The sequence below is a fragment of the Balaenoptera acutorostrata genome, chromosome 3 (genome assembly GCF_949987535.1).
Source record: "Balaenoptera acutorostrata chromosome 3, mBalAcu1.1, whole genome shotgun sequence".
In the NCBI taxonomy this organism is placed as follows: Eukaryota; Metazoa; Chordata; class Mammalia; order Artiodactyla; family Balaenopteridae; genus Balaenoptera; species Balaenoptera acutorostrata.
In genome coordinates, this window is record NC_080066.1 from 92,966,696 (window position 1) to 92,983,555 (window position 16,860).

At 36.0% G+C, this 16,860-nt stretch overlaps 1 protein-coding gene across 3 annotated transcripts in view; it reads right to left on the bottom strand.

The window, feature by feature from the left end:
* Positions 1 to 16,860, bottom strand: part of GOLM2 (golgi membrane protein 2) — a 111,094-nt gene that overhangs the window by 14,748 nt on the left and 79,486 nt on the right. Inside the window, exon 9 of one of the 3 annotated variants that reach the window (XM_057544114.1) lies at positions 8,434 to 8,699. The exons of the other annotated variants lie outside the window; for them this stretch is intronic. Within the exon in view, the coding sequence (XP_057400097.1) occupies positions 8,449 to 8,699 (251 nt within the window). The 3' untranslated portion in view covers positions 8,434 to 8,448. Of the gene's footprint in view, positions 1 to 8,433; positions 8,700 to 16,860 lie in introns of those variants that run through there. 3 annotated transcript variants of the gene reach the window in all.

Sequence of the window (16,860 nt, forward strand, 5' to 3'; positions counted from 1 at the left end):
AGTTTTTGATAGTTCACCATTAAGTATGATGTTTGTGATAGGATCTTGGCAGATACTCTTTATCAGATTAAGAAAATTACCTTCTAATCCTACTTTGCTTAGAGTTTGTTGTTTTTAAGGAATATATGTTGAATTTCCTCAAATGCTTTCTTTGCATGTATTGAGATGATTATTTGATTTTTCTCATATTTGGTGAATGTGGTAAATTACATAGACTGCTTTTCAAATATTAAATAACCTTGCATTTTGAGAATAAATCCAACATGGGCATTACGTATATAATTTTTACCTATCTTTGGACTTGATTTACTAACATTTTTTAAAGATTTTTTATATCTATGTCAATAAGAGGGACTGTCGTATAATTTTCTTTTTTCATAGCATCCTTAGTTTTGCTATCCAACTTATGGCTAGCTTCATAAAATGAGTTGGGAAGTGTGTCCACCTTTTCAATTCTCTGAAAGAGTTCATGTTAGATTGGTTGCATTTCTTCCTTAAATGTTTGTAAGAATTCACCAGTGAAACCATATGGGCATGAAAATTTCATTAAGGTAAAGTTTTAAATTACAGATTCAATATTTTAAATAGACATGGGACTATTCAGATTTTCCTTACCTTCTTGAGCTAGTTTTGTATACAGGTGTTCTTCTAGGATATTGTCCATTTCTTCTAAATTTTCAAATGTTTCATTTTCAATTAGTGTTTCAAACACTAATTCATATTACTTCACTAAATATCTTCTAATATTGTTATTTGTAGGCTCTATATTGATGCTCTCTTTTTCATTCCTGATATTGTTAATTTGTGCCATCTCTTTCTGTCTTGATCTGTGCTAGGGGTCTTATTTTCACTAGTCTTTTCAAAGAAGCAGTTCTTGGTTTTGTTGATTTAATTATCAATTTTATACAGTGATTCTGAGTTTAGTAATCTAGCTAAACTTTCTTATTATTTAAAGCAGCATCTCTTTTGGGATGTGGTGAGACTTTTGATTACCTATTCAACTTATTTAATAGTTACTGGTTTACTAAAATTTTCAAACCTTCTTGAGCTAATTTTTGTAATTAATTTTCCAGGAAACTATTCATTTGATCTAAGTTTTCAAATTACTTGTCAAAGTTTTTAGAATATTATTTATTTTATCTCTTCTATTTTTCTTCATTAATATTAGTAGGGGTATATTTATCTTAAGTTTTTTGTGGTTTTCCTTTTTGCTCCTAATTAGTCTTCATTTTCCATTTCATTTATAACTGCTCTTGTCTTTTATTTTTTCCTCCCTTTACATTCTTTAGGTTTCCTTTGTGATTTTTTTGCTCCCTCTTTCTCTGAGCTAGATTTGCTTAGTTTCTAACCCCAACTTAGCTACTTACTAGCTAAGCAGTCTTGAAAGTGTTATGAAACTTCCTTGTGGGACTTCCTTGTTGGTCCAGTGGTTAAGACTCTGTGCTTCCACTGCAGGGGGCACGGGTTCGATCCTTGGTCAGGGAACTTAGTACCACCATCATTATAACAGTAGAAGTACACTTACTACCACCACTACTACTATTACTACCACTGTTTTGGGGTTGAATTCAACTCATTTAATTTTTAGTTTTTTTTCCTTAATGCTTTTGAGGCCATAAATTTAGCTGTAAATACTATTTCAGATGTATCCCTCACATTTTGATATGTGTGGTACTTATATTATTGTATCATTCAGTTCTGTAAAATTTGAAATGCCCATTACAAATCCCCCCAAAATAGAGTTGAGGATTGACTCTTTATAGTTTATAATACAGGAGGTTTTTTTTTTTTTAAATTTTATTTATTTATTTATTTATGGCTGTGCTGGGTCTCTGTTTCAATACAGGAGTTTTAAAATAATATTCATGATATAAATTGTGTGAACATTTATTAAGACTCCCTATGACCTAGTATCTAGGCAACCTCTGTAATTATTCCATGAGTACTTGAAAAATGTTTTTGTCTTCATTAAGCAATGGGATCTGTATACATTTATATATATTTGAATAAACGATAGTTTTTGCTTCAAAATTTCTATAGTCTTGGTGATTTATAAGTTTTGAAAGAAGTATATTAAAACATTTCCCATTAATTATGTAGTCATCAATTACTCCTTGAAATTGCATCAGCTTTTTGTCTTCCTGTTTCCCGGCTATGTATTTAGATGAGGATTCCCTCTTTTTAGGAGATTGTTCCTCTTGTTATTATGGAGTATCTTTTTTCTTTTTTCCTTAAAATCTATTGTTATTTGCTAATACTTTACATCAGCTTTCTTTTGATTATTATTTCTCCAAGGAATATCTTTTTTTCTTACATTATAGCAAAATATACATTACATAAAATTTACCATCTTAACCATTTTTTTTCAAATTTTTATTTATTCATTTATTTATTCATTCATTTATGGCTGTGTTGGGTCTTCGTTTCTGTGCGAGGGCTTTCTCTAGTTGTGGCAAGTGGGGGCCACTCTTCATCACGGTGCGCGGGCCTCTCACTGTAGCGGCCTCTCTTGTTGCGGAGCACAGGCTCCAGACGCGCAGGCTCAGTAATTGTGGCTCACAGGCGTAGTTGCTCCGCGGCATGTGGGATCTTCCCAGACCAGGGCTCGAACCCGTGTCCCCTGCATTGGCAGGCAGATTCTCAACCACTGCGCCACCAGGGAAGCCCAACCATCTTAACCATTTTTAAGTGTATAGTTCAGTGGCATCAAATACATTGACAGTGTTGTGGTCATTAAATACATTGACAGTGTTTACTATAACCATCACCACCATCTATGTTCAGAACTTTTTTCATCTTCCCAAACTGAAACTTTGTATGTGTTAAACAATACCCCCTTCTCCACCCAGCCCCTGGCAACCACCATTCTGTTTCTATGAAATTTTACTACTCTAGGTACCTCATGTAAGTGGAATCACAACAGTATTTGCCTTTTGTGACTGGCTTATTTCACTTATCATAACGTTTTGAAGGTTCATCTATGTTGTAGCATGTGTCAGAATTTCATTCCTTTTTAAAGCTGAATAATATTCCATTGTACATATATGCCATATTTTGTTTATCCATTCATTTGTTGAAATACTTGGGTTGCTTCCACCTTTTGGCTATTGTGAATAATGCTGTTATGAATATGAATGTACAAATACCTGTTCAAGTCCCTGTTTTCAATTCTTTTGGGTATATACCCAGAAGTGAGAAGCCTCTTTTATAGTCTTTTTATTTTCATGTTTTCTACGTGTTTGTGTTTAAGATTTAGTTGTAAACACTATATATAGCTGGATTTGATTTGCATATCCTTTTATCATCTCTTATAACAGGTAACTTTAATCTGTTTATATTTATCATGGCTTTTGTAGTATTTGATCTTATTTCTTTGATTTTACTGTTTAGACGCCTTTCTTTGAATTTTCTTCTTCCTTTCTTTCAATATTATCTCCTATTCCGCCTCTACCCACTGAGTACGTCTTCATTTTGTCCTTGCTGTCCTCATTAGCTGGTATAATATTCTATGTTGGTGGGCTTCCCTGGTGGCTGGTGGCGCAGTGGTTGAGAATCTGCCTGCCAATGCAGGGGACACGGGTTCGAGCCCTGGTCTGGGAAGATCCCACATGCCACGGAGCAACTGGGCCCGTGAGCCACAATTACTGAGCCTGCGCGTCTGGAGCCTGTGCTCCGCAACAAGAGAGGACGCGATGGTGAGAGGCCCGCGCACCGCGATGAAGAGTGGTCCCCACTTGCCGCAACTAGAGAAAGCCCTCGCACAGAAACGAAGACTCAACACAGTCATAAAAATAAATAAATAAAAGAACGTGAATTTCTTTAAAAAAAAAAAAAAAAAAGCAAACTGGGCTATTCATTTAAAAAAAATATTCTATGTTGGTAGTTATCTTCTACTCATCACAATGAAGATACTATTCTATTATTGTCTGGCATTTAATTTGCTGATGAAAAATCTACTGTCAATATAATTGTCATTCCCTGGAAATAATCTATATTTTCTGGTATCATTTAAGATTTTTCCTGTTATTTTTAGATACTCTGAGGTTTTCCTACAATGCCTAAAAGCAAAGACTTTCTTCATTTATCCCAGGCATATCTGATCTAACAATTCATGTCTTTCTTCAACCTCAGAAAATTCTGAGCGCTTTAAAGTTTTCAAATTTCTTTTCAAGTATTGATTATCTACCATTTACTCTATGCAAAACTCCTATTAGACACACATATATCTTCTGTCTCTCTTAACACCTCTGTCACATATACATATGATATATACTTATCTCTATATCTATGTCTTTGCTACTCTGTGTTACATTCTTGTTGAATGTCTCAGTACAAGGTTCCTAATCAGTCAGTCAACTATGTTCATGGTCTATCTCATAAGCTGATTTTTTATTTCAATGATTATACTTTTCATTTCTAAAATGTATAACTGGTTTTTATAGCTAGCTGTTTTTGTTTTATTTCTGCCTGTTTCTTAATCTCTTCTTTTTTTGAATAAGTTATTTCTTCATCTCTCTTTGAGGACCCTTAAACACAAAAATAATTTTCATGTTTCAATTGTTGATATGTTGGCTCTCTTAGCATTAACATTTTTCATATATTTGGGGGTTTTGGTTTGCTGATTAATTTTCAGTGTGGATGTGTGTATGGGGGGCGGGGTATTTGTGTTTTTTCTCTTCTACCCTCTCTGTGTTCACCTATATTATCTATTCATTTTATTTTATTTTATTTAAAATAAAATTGTTTTATTTTATTATGTTCATTTTAGAGATGTCCCAGTTCCCCAGTCTAGGATAAGATTTTTAAATCACATTTCAGAGTTTCTATACCATGATGCTATTTGCGATAGCACAGATTCATTACAGAACTAATAGTGATGTGGTATGACCATGCAGCGTGGTCATAAGGCTGCATCTGCAGGTTTCTGGCTCCATAAGCCTTCAGGTTGCTAAACACTGTAGTTCTTTTTTTTAATTAATTTATTTATTTATATTTATTTTTGGCTGTGTTGGGTCTTCGTTTCTGTGCAAGGGCTTTCCCTAGTTGCGACGAGCGGGGGCCACTCTTCATCGCGGTGCGCGGGCCTCTCACTATCGTGGCCTCTCCTGTTGCTGAGCACAGGCTCCAGACGCGCAGGCTCAGTAGTTGTGGCTCGCAGGCTCAGTTGCTCTGCGGCATGTGGGATCTTCCCAGACCAGGGCTCGAACCCGTGTCTCCTGCATTGGCAGGCAGATTCTCAACCACTGTGCCACCAGGGAAGCCCAACACTGTAGTTCTTGATGGCAGTCAGCAACATTTATTTTCTGCTTCCTCTGCCAAGGAAGATGGGGCCTTATTTAAATCCTGGCATTAAGCAATAAGCCTGGCTCCCATTATATTCTTTTGCTCTTAAGAGTCAAATTCCTTGAAGCCTCATTTCCAGACCTGGAACCTAATAGGTCTAATCATTCATTTCCTTTCATCATCGTGTATTTTTGTTTCATTTCTTGACCACAGTAATTTTTAACATGTTTTTGAGATTATCAGTATCCTTTTAGTTCTCTCTTTTTACATTTTATCTATTGTTATCTGTGTGAGCAGAGTGGATATCTCAAAGGTGATAAACTCACTAAGCCATCTAGATCAGAGGTTGAAAAATACTTTTAAAAAAATCCATACATAAAATCATGTACTCTCTGATACACTAGCTTGTCTCACCAAGTTGTTCAGGGGAATCATTAACCAAGTTAAATAAATGAATTTCTGCTGCTACTCACCCTGGAGCAGGCATACAGAAAAGCCCATATTGATCAACTATCACCACCTACTGTTTTGAAAGTCCTTGTGACTTTCAGTACAGGGCTGACATTTGACATGAACTGTTTTCTCAATTCAAGGCATCTAAAAATATAGAGTACAGCCCTCCTAACTGGCAAACAGGTGGGTCTTCCATGAATTCTCCGTTTCAACTACTTTGGAGGATGTCTGACTATTTCTTTGAAGTGTGCCTCCAGGATACTCTGAAGTATCCCCTAAACTATATTTTGTGTCACCATATAGACTACATTCTACATTTTAAATTAAACCAACCCAAATATATTTTCTAAATAATGGCAAAACGTGCCAACAAATTACCTAGCCATTTTTGCATGATGTGGCAAGACAAAATTAAATTTACAAAAAATGTATCAATATAAGTATGATATATTAAGTTATAAAATATACTAAATTTAAAACTGTCAAAAAAATTGTTGTGGTCATTGTATAAAATCTAAGATTTTTTCCCCCATGTCCAGTAGTCAGTTTCAACAAAATTTTCAACTTGTTCTAACAGCATATCATTTAGTACCTACAGAATCAAATACTTTTATATTCATTACCTAGTTATACTTCTATTATTTGTACTTATTGGTCTCTCTATATACCTTTGGTCTCTAGATGAAGTAAAATTAGATGACGATATGGACTGAGATTGTAACTGTCTCCATGATGTAAAAGGAGTCGGGACAGAAAAAGAGATTTCTTCACATACTCAGACACTTTCTTCCTACTCCTACTTCGTACTTTCCATTTATCAATAAGGCCTCATTATGATAACAGTGTTCTGTCTCTGGCATTTTCAATGCAGTACCTTTTTTCTCGAGACTACCATCTCCTCATTTACCATTTTTCAATATTACTTCTCAGTCTAATGCCCCTTGCTCGCTAACTTTCAGGTAATACTTCCCTCTCAAGCCCAGTCTAACCTCATGTACCTTTCTATACTGCCATGGATTCCTAACAGCTAAGCCCCTGCCCTAGATCAACTACAAGGTTTCTATTCTATATTCTCATGTTATAGAAAGGGGCCACAAACTCAAATGCCTCCAAGTATCAGACAAGCAAGATAATTGGACGTAATACGTCAAAGTGGGATTATGAGAAATGGGACAAGGCAAGTCTCATTCTAAACAGAATAGTCATAATCAGTTCCAGTGATTATGTCAAACAATCTGGTTTAAGAGAATTAGAGGCTTTGAATTTTACATGAAATCTCTTGACTTTTAAATACTGGCAACTATTTCAGATTTTTAAAAATCACTGTGTGGACTGAACAAAACTAATATGCTAGCTGGATATGGTGAAGTGTCATCAGTTTTCAATCTCTGCAAAGAATTATTTTTGCTATTTAACAAAGTTTTGGAAACAGAACATATAGATCTAGCCTAACACAAGATCACTTTCTTCAAGTTCCACTAAAGCCTGGCCATTCCTATAAGCCTTTATCTCCCTAATGAACAATTACATTTATCCCTCATCTGCTCTTCTAAACGTTCTCTTTTACCTATTTTGAATGCAGATGGAAAAGTGAAGTTAACAATTAAAACTATAGAGGGAATTCCCTGGCAGTCCAGTGGTTAGAACTCCATGCTTTCACTGCTGAGGGCCCAGGTTCAATCCCTGGTTGGGGCACTAAGATTCTGCAAGCCACACAGCATGGCCAAACAAACAAACAAAAACAATTAAAACTATAGAGAAAAAAAAATGCCCTTAATGCTTATTCATGAAGAATAAAGTCAGAATAAAATGGCAAAAATTTTTAAAAGACAATAGAAATGGAAATTTAGTATATAAAAACTTAATACACACAACGAAACAACAGAGGAAAAATTGTGTTTACAAATGCATAGTGTTTTGCCTAACAGGCGTTTGATAAAATTTGTTTATAAGTTAATATATTAGTAAGAAAGAATTAAGTGTGAAGAATTAAGTATCTGTCCAAAAACTTAAAAGGGGAATAAAGTGACAAGTCACAAATAGCAAAGAACAAAATAAAAGGCAGATTGAAAATTAAAAAGTGGCAAAATTAGTAGTTGGGTTTTTTGAAAATAAAAAAAAATTTAAACAATCCATAAACTACAATTTAAAAAAAGAGAGAGACTATAAAAGTTTCAGGACTAAGAATTTTAGAATAAAGAAATTAAAAGTAGGGAACTTCTCATGTATTATATAATTTATGACCAAGTAATCATTTTGATTGTGTGACTAACTACAGAAATATAAAATTCCAAAAGTAATGCAGTAAGTTTAACAAATGTTTACTATGTACATGCAAGGCTGGGAAAATAAAAAAGAAGAAGACACAGTTCCTGCCCTTGTGAGTTACCACTCTAACAGAGAGGACATGTATACAAACAGTTATAGGATTCAGGACACCCTACCCAACATTGAGGTACTTTAATCTTTTGTTTTCCAGATTTAAGGAAACCTTTTCCTCTTATCTCTTAAACTATCTATAACACAGCAATTTGGTGTTATTTATTTTTATTCACAAAAGTATACTTTTGTGAATAAAGATAAAACAACTACTTTTTCTCCCTACCTAATCCCTCCAGAATGCAGGAACTCTTAGTCAGAAAGCTTGTTTTCATGGCAATATAGTTATTTTTTTTTTTTTTTTTAAAGTTTTACTTGATTTTATTTATTTATTTATTTTATTTTTGGCTGTGTTGGGTCTTCGGTTCGTGCGAGGGCTTTCTCCAGTTGCGGCAAGCGGGGGCCACTCTTCATCGCGGTGCGGGGACCGCTCTTCATCGCGGTGCGCGGGCCTCTCTCTATCGCGGCCCCTCCCGTCGCGGGGCACAGGCTCCAGACGCGCAGGCTCAGCAATTGTGGCTCACGGGCCCAGCCGCTCCGCGGCATGTGGGATCTTCCCAGACCAGGGCTCGAACCCGTGTCCCCTGCATTAGCAGGCAGACTCTCAACCACTGCGCCACCAGGGAAGCCCCAATATAGTTATTTTAAGTTCAGTAAGAATCTGCTCTCCTTGTAATAGAACACAGTTGGAAACTTTGGCTATATTACCAAGGCTCTGACTAGAATGTCATATTTGAGAATGATGCATAAAATCAGATATGACCAGACAGCTTCATGGAACTAGGGCTGAGATTAAAGTGTCAATACTTATAAAGTGCCCCCATCCTCCCTCGAAAAAAACCAGCTTATACCTGGTATACAAAGTTCCCAGCCTTACAGATGAATAAGGAAGGTCACTTCCTGGCAGGCCCAGGAACTTCAGGATATCTTGTGAACCTCAAGAAGATAGGAATTGTCTCTAGGTACTGCAGGCGAAGTCTGAAGGCGAGTCTCTGGCTTGGCTTCCTTGCCTCCAGAGGCTTTTAAAGATCCAATCTGAGAATCCTTATGAAAAGTTCCAGCACAGAAAACTCAAAAGACCTATGTGGTCAATCACTATTCTTGCACTCACATAAATAATCAGGCCAAGTTTAATGAGACTAGACTTATTTTGAAAAATAGTCTTTGATTATCTTTGATAGAAATGGGGTGACTATAGAGAGAAAAATGATGCTTCAATAGAAAATGACAGTAAACCCTTGTGGCTATTAAATACTAGTCCTATTTATTGTCTTTAAGATCTTGTTACCTACCTGCAAACTAGACTAGATGCTGAATCCTTTTAGTTTCCTTCAATATCTGGCTGCAACTCTCCAAATTAAAGTTTCCAATTTTTCTCACCCCTTCTAACTTTGAATCATTAAAACTTAAAATTGTCCTTTTCCCAAAGCCTTGCAAGCTGAAGATGGACAGTTTGATATAAACTTCAGAGAAATCACCACAACAGTTCATGTATGGACAACCTTTGTGCCTGTTGCCATTTAGGCCACTTAGAAAGTTCAACAGATCACCTGATGACATCACCAGATATTCAAGGAAAAGCTGTCATATTGCCAATGCAATATGAAGCATCTGAAGATGCTTCAAGTCCAACATCTAGAAAATCTTGATTGACTGTCTTCTGGACTAAAAAACCGAGTTTACAGTTTGTACCAACCATTAACCTTTGTTTTTCTTATGTTTCCCTTGAAATACCCAGGACTGAGACTAGTTCAGTGGGTTATGGAGCAAGCTAACAACTCAGTTTCTGGATTGTGAAACTTCATATGGAAGTTTCAGACAGGGGAATGACAGGTTTCACGACATGCAACCTGAAAATATAGCACCTTGAAATATTAAATATTTCAAGCTGAAGGAATTTGAGAAATGGCATGTGCAGAAAGGACTTTCTGACCTTCCCCTGAAGCAGGTCATAAAACCCTCACGTGAGTGGTACCTTCCCTATACCTGGAGTAAAGGAATATCCTTATATCCAAGACAGAAGGACATCAAGAAGAACCTGAACAAATGAGCCTTGCTAAATTTCTCCCAGTTTACTACACTTACTTCATATCCTTTGTCCTATCATATCTTTCCACTCTTCATCAAGCCTATTATAAAAACATTCAATGCTAAGTATTTAGCATTGATTGGAAAAGGAATAGTTGGTCCTAAAATCTGTACCATAGTGAGATACCAGATTGCACTATTTAATTATGTAACAGCTAATAAAAAAACAAACAAACTAAGAATTTGGAAGGAAGACAAATACATTTATTTTGAAGACTGAATAACAAATTTGTTGAAGGGTTCGCAAGTGGAGGGGGAAATGGAATATTATTCAGCCATAAAAAGGAATGAAAATGGGTCATTTGTAGAGACATGGATGGACCTAGAGACTGTCATACAGAGTGAAGTAAGTCAGAAAGAGAAAAACAAATATTGTATATTAATGCATATATGTAGAATCTAGAAAAATGGTATAGACGACCTTATTTGCAAAGCAGAAATAGACACAGATGTAGAGAACAAATGTATGGATACCAAGGGGGAAGGGAGAGGTAGGAGGAATTGGGAGATTGGGATTGACTTATATACACTATTGATACTATGTATAAAATAGATAACTAATGAGAACCTACCGTATAGCACAGGGAACTCTACTCAGTGCTCTGTGGTGAACTAAACGGGAAGGAAATCCAAAAAAGAGGACAAATATGTATACGTATAGCTGATTCATTTTGCTGTATGGTAGAAACTAACACGACATTGTAAAGCAACTACACTCCAATAAAAATTATTTAAAAATAATAATAAATTGGAAGGGGAAATTAGCCTAATAATATAGATTTGCACTTCGAACACTAATCTAGAAGAAACAAAAAGTAGGCAAATATGTTCCCAATTCTGCATTAATTATTAACTAGGAGGGCTGAGCCCATGAAGTTCCAGACATGAATAATGATCACTCATTTGTATCAAACCTATAACTTGTTTATTGGCAAAGGAAACCTTTTCTTTATGAACGGGTCACTAAACACGTTTTAGACTTCAGAGATAATTCATTAAAAAAGGAAACTTTTGCAGCATACTGACATTCTCATTTACCATTTCAGTTACTTGGAGGTAAAACTTACCCTAATGTTAATCTAAAATATTAATCTTGAAAATGGATTTTTAAGAAAGAAGATATCACTCAAAAAAGAAAAAAGACAAAAAATACTACATATACATTTCATTGATTCTAAGATGGACTTTTTCACCTTTAATACTGCTAACATCAGGATATATCTTCAAATCAGTGATGTGTCATAGTGTAACTGGCAGCAACTTTTTTCCTTTCTTGGTGGTAAAAAAAAAAAAAAAAACGTGTTGGGATTTCCCTGGCGGTCCAGTGGTTAAGACTCCACTCTTCCTTTGCAGGGGACACGGGTTTGATCCCTGGTCAGGGAACTAAGATCCTGCAAGCCGTACGGCGTGGCCAAAAATTAAAAAAAAGTGTTGAACTTAAAATTAATGACTTTCAGACTCAATGAAATATGTGATCTGTCTTCTGCCTTTCTCTGTTTAAACTGAATGGATATCTCTCCCTCTGCCTCTTTTTTTTTTTTTTCTCCCTCTGCCTCTTTTTTCCTGCCTTTAAAAATGTATCTTAAAGAATCTCTTACTTTTCTCTAATATTTGCATGAGTATTAAGTGTTGTGTGTATGTATATATATTTTACATATACATATTATGTAAATATATAATTTTATAGTTAGACATATTATTATGGAATATGTTGAAATTAGGGAATTTGAAGTTATTTCACTAAGGGGAGGAGACAATAGAGAGGAAATTCTCAGTAAAAGGGTGGGTAAACTCATACAGTATTTCCATAATCATGTTTTGGTTTGTACCAATAGCTTATTGCACAATGACCTGGAGAGAGTCACCTTGACACTGACTGAAAACAAAACGAAGATTAAAAACTTTCTTGGATATCATGTTCCAAAAACTTTTTATTCATCTTATATTTTTTCTCAGTTATATCCAAATGATGTCAGTAATAAGAATGCCAATTTCTCTAAACTAAACCACTTCTGCATAAATCATTTTTATAATGTAAAATGATTAGATAAATTTTCTGCACTACTACAGTAATTATTTCCCATATATACTTACTGTTTAAATTTTTTTAAAAATAAAAATTCAGGTTTAACCATTTATTTGGGTCTCCTTTTCCTTATGAAGGGCCCTGTGTCATGTTAAATAAATTTGTAGGTTTTTTTTTCCTGTTAATCTTTCTCAGTTTAATTTTCAGACCCAGCCAGGGATCCTAAAAAGGTCATGGAAAATTTTTTCCTCCCCTTCAACAGTGAATTACAAAATGATGTGGTATATACACTAATGATAATATGTTCAATGGATTGAAGTACAGTTGACCCTTGAACAACATGGGGGTTAGGGGTAATGACCCTCCACACAGTCAAAGATCTACATATAATTTAAAGTTGCACCTCCATACATGCAGCAACCACATCCTCATATTCAATCAACTGCAGACTGCGTAGTACTGTAGTATTTACTAGTGAAAAAAATCCACATATAAGTGGACCCATGCAGTTCAAATCCATGTTGTTCAAGGGTCAACTATACATTGAGAAGGGAATGATTGATTTGGTCAAGACAGTAGGGATATGAGAAGGGCTTTATCAAATAGATGCCAGCAGAGCACAGCTTTAAAGTACGATTAGGAGTTTGCCAGAAATAGAACAAGAAAAGGAACTATTAAAGAATTTTTCCAAAACTTTAAAAGTATAGAGGAGGTAGTGTGATACAGTGAAAAAGCAGTGAACCTGAAGATAAGGGACCTAGATAACAGTCCCGGTTGTTCCACTATTTGCCTCAAGTAAATTAAACACTCTGGATCTAAATTTTCTTGTCTGTAAAATGAAGAAATCACATAATAGTGGAGTCTCAAACTTTAATGTAAATATAAATAAGGTCTAGGGTAGGGTCTGAAACCTTCTTAACAATCACAGGTGATGTGGATGCTGCTAGTCCAGAGTAGTGAGTAACAGGGCATTAGATTATCTCTAATGGTTCTGTTAGGAAACCATTGACCAAAACCACCCACCTTGGCCAGACATGATAATAACCACCTGCATGAGTAGTCTCACAACAGGAGGTCCTGATAATGAACACAGTGCTGCCACCACAAACCAACCGGGAGAATTTGGTTCCCAAAGAAGGGAGGAGACACCAGTCCATAATATGTCCTGCCAACCTTCCAGAAACCCTCCTGCTGGAAACCATCTTGACTGAGAAATGCACACGCCATCAGGAAAGGCCTTGAATAGGACCAAATATGGGCACAGGCAAGATGATTGGCCAGAGACAACCCAGAAAGCTAACCCTATTACCATAAAACCTGAGACTGCAAGCCACGTGGCAGAGCAGTTATCCTGGGTTCCCTTACCTTGCTGCTCTCTGCTCGAGCGCTCCTTTCCAATAAAGTCTTTTGCTTTGTCAGTAAATGCGTCTCCACGGACAATTCATTTCCAAGTGTTAGACAAGAGCCCACTCTAGGGCCCTGGAAGGGGTCCCCCTTCTGGTAACAGTTCCTTGTATATACCTTAAATATTTGTTTTCTATTCTATTCTATTTTATTTTTCCTTTTTGGTCACTCTGCGCAGCATGCAGAATCTTAGTTCCCCGACCAGGGATGGAACCCGCACCCCCTGCAGTGGAAGCACGGAGTCTTAACTGCTGGACTGCCAGGGAAGTCCCAAATGTTTATTTTAAATAATTCTTCTACTATATAGAAACTTTTAGGCAAATATGATTTTGAGGAGGATAAAACCAAAGTAGAAAACAGTAAGGATTAAAAAACAGGATAAAATTGTAATTAAAACTACATTTGAGGCTAGTCATAGAACTTGATAAACTGACACTTCTGGAAGAACAGAGAAAAATTTAGTTTTTTAAAAATTTTAAGGTAGGTTCAGATTATTATAAAGCAATGTAATGAATGTGTATTGCCTATGTAATGAAGCCTCCATAAAAACCCATGGAGATTTGGGGAGATTGGCATGCTTGGAACAGGCATGGAAGCTCTGTGCTGTCCTATGCAACTCTTCCATATGGCTCCTCCTGAGTTATATTTTTTATAAGCTGGTAATCTAGTAAGTAAAATGTTTCTCCGAGTTCTGCAAGCTGCTCCAGCAAATTAACTGCACCCAAGGAAGGGGCTGTTGGTACCTTAGATCTTCATCCAGTCAGTCAGAAATATAGGCAACAATCTGGACTTGTAATTGGCATCTGAAGTGGGGGAGGACTGAGCCCTTAACCTGTGAGATCTGAGGCTATCTCCAGGTAGATAGTGTCAGAATTGAGTTAAACTGTAGATACCCAGCTGGTGTTAGAGAATTGCTTAGTGGTGTGGGAAAAACCCACACACATTGGAATTGGTATCAGAAGCGTACCATATGCTATGGATAAAGACAAGAAATGGAAAAAAATGGAAATTCTAGAGAGAGATAAAAATAGTGAAATAATTTAATGTGAGTTTATGTGTGTACAAGATAAATCAGAAGTAAACATCACAAAGGGAAAATAAATACTAATCCTGGGACAAGTGGTTATCAAGATAGAGAAAACTAAATTTGGATCACTGAATATTCCAAAGAGGTCAAATAATCCACTCGTGGTAAAAAAAAAATAAATGAAAATTGAGTAGTATATTTACGGCCAGAAAAAGGACAGATGATTTTCAATAAAAGAAATGAAAGTTGTCATAAGAGTCAAGATGGATATGCTGGAATATACACAAATAAAAACCTATTGTGTTAAATTCAGCTAAGTTGCAGGATACAAGATCAACAAACAAAAATCAGTCATAATTGGAGAAATGTGGAGGAAAGGGAACCCTTATGCTCTTTGTAATGTAAATTGGTACAACCACTACAGAAAACAGTATGAAGGTTCCTCAAAAAATTAAAAATATAATTACCATATGATCCAGAAATTCCATTTTGGGTATTTATCTGAAGAAAATGAAAACACTAACTTGAAACAGGCACCCCCATGTTCACTGCAGCATTATTTACAATAGCCAAGATATGGCAACAACCTAAGTGTCCATTGGTGGATGAATGGACAAAGAAAGTGTGGTATATATATGCAATGAAATACTATTTAGCAACAAAAAAGAATGAAATCTTGCTATTTGCAACAACATGGTTGAACCTTGATGGTATTATGCCAAGTGAAATAAGTAAGTACCATATGATCTCTTTTATATGTAGAATCTAAGAAAAAGTAAAACAAACAAATAAAAATCAAGCTCATAGGGACTTCCCTGGTGGCACAGTGGTTAAGAATCCGCCTGCCAATGCAGGGGACACAGGCTTGATCCCGGGTCCGGGAAGGTCCCATATGCCATGAAGCAACTAAGCCCGTGAGCCACAACTACTGAGCTTGTGCTCTAGAGCCCGCAAGCCACAACTACTGAAGCCTGCATGCCCTAGAGCCCAGCCCGCGAGCCCGCGTGCCGCAACTACTGAGTCCTGCGTGCTCTAGGGCCCACGTGCCACAACTACTGAGCCCATGTGCTGCAACTACTGAAGCTCGTGTGTCTAGAGCCCGTGGTCCACAACAAGAGAAGCCACTGCAATGAGAAGCCCGCATGCCGCAACGAAGAGTAGCCCCGGCTTGCCACAATTAGAGAAAGCCCACAGCAACAAAGACCCAATGCAGCCAAAAAGAAAAAAAAAAAAAAATCAAGCTCATAGATACAGAGAACAGATTGGTGGTTGGCAGAGGTTGGGGGTGGGGACATGGGAGAAATGGGTGAAGGGACATCAAAAGGTAAAAAAAAAAAAAATGTAGTTGATGTAAAATACTCATAAAGTTTTTGAATCATATTCAAAATATTGACTTTTTATATATATATATACACATATGTTTATGTATATGCTAATGTATATGACATAGGTAATTTTTACAGTATATTTAAAAACACTATTATTTCTAAAAGAGTGAAAATAAAATACCATTCTAAGATGAACCCAAATATTAGCATATTCTTAGAAATTTGCATTAGAATTTTTAAAACCAAAAGCCAAGGAAACAAATAAATCAGTCATATTTCTATGCACTAGCAATGAACAATCTGAAAAGGAAATTAAGAGAACAATTTGATTTACAATAACATAAAAAATAATTAAATGTTTAGGAATAAATTTAACCAAGGAGGCAAAAGACTTGTACACTGAAAACTACAAAAACTGCTGAAGAAAATTAAAGATACCCTAAATAAATGGAAAGACATCCCATCTTCATGGATTGGAAGACCTAATATTGTTCAAATGATAATACTCCCCAAAGCAATCTACAGATTTAATGTAATTCCTATTAAAATCCCAACTGTCTCTTTAGTAGAAATAGACAAGCAGATCCTAAAATTCACATGGAATTGTAAGAGATGCCAAACAGTCAAAATAATCTTATAAAGAAGGGCAAAGTTGGAAGACTCACACTTCCCAATTTCAAAACTTACTACAAAGTGACAGTAATCAAAACAGTGTGCTCCTGGCATCTGGTCTCAATGGAACAGAATTAAGAATCCAGAATAAACCCACACATGTGTGGTCAACTGATTTTCAACAAGGATACCAAGACTGTTCAATGGAGAAAGAAGGTGTCTTCAACAAATAGTGCTAGGACAACTGAATACCGATGCAC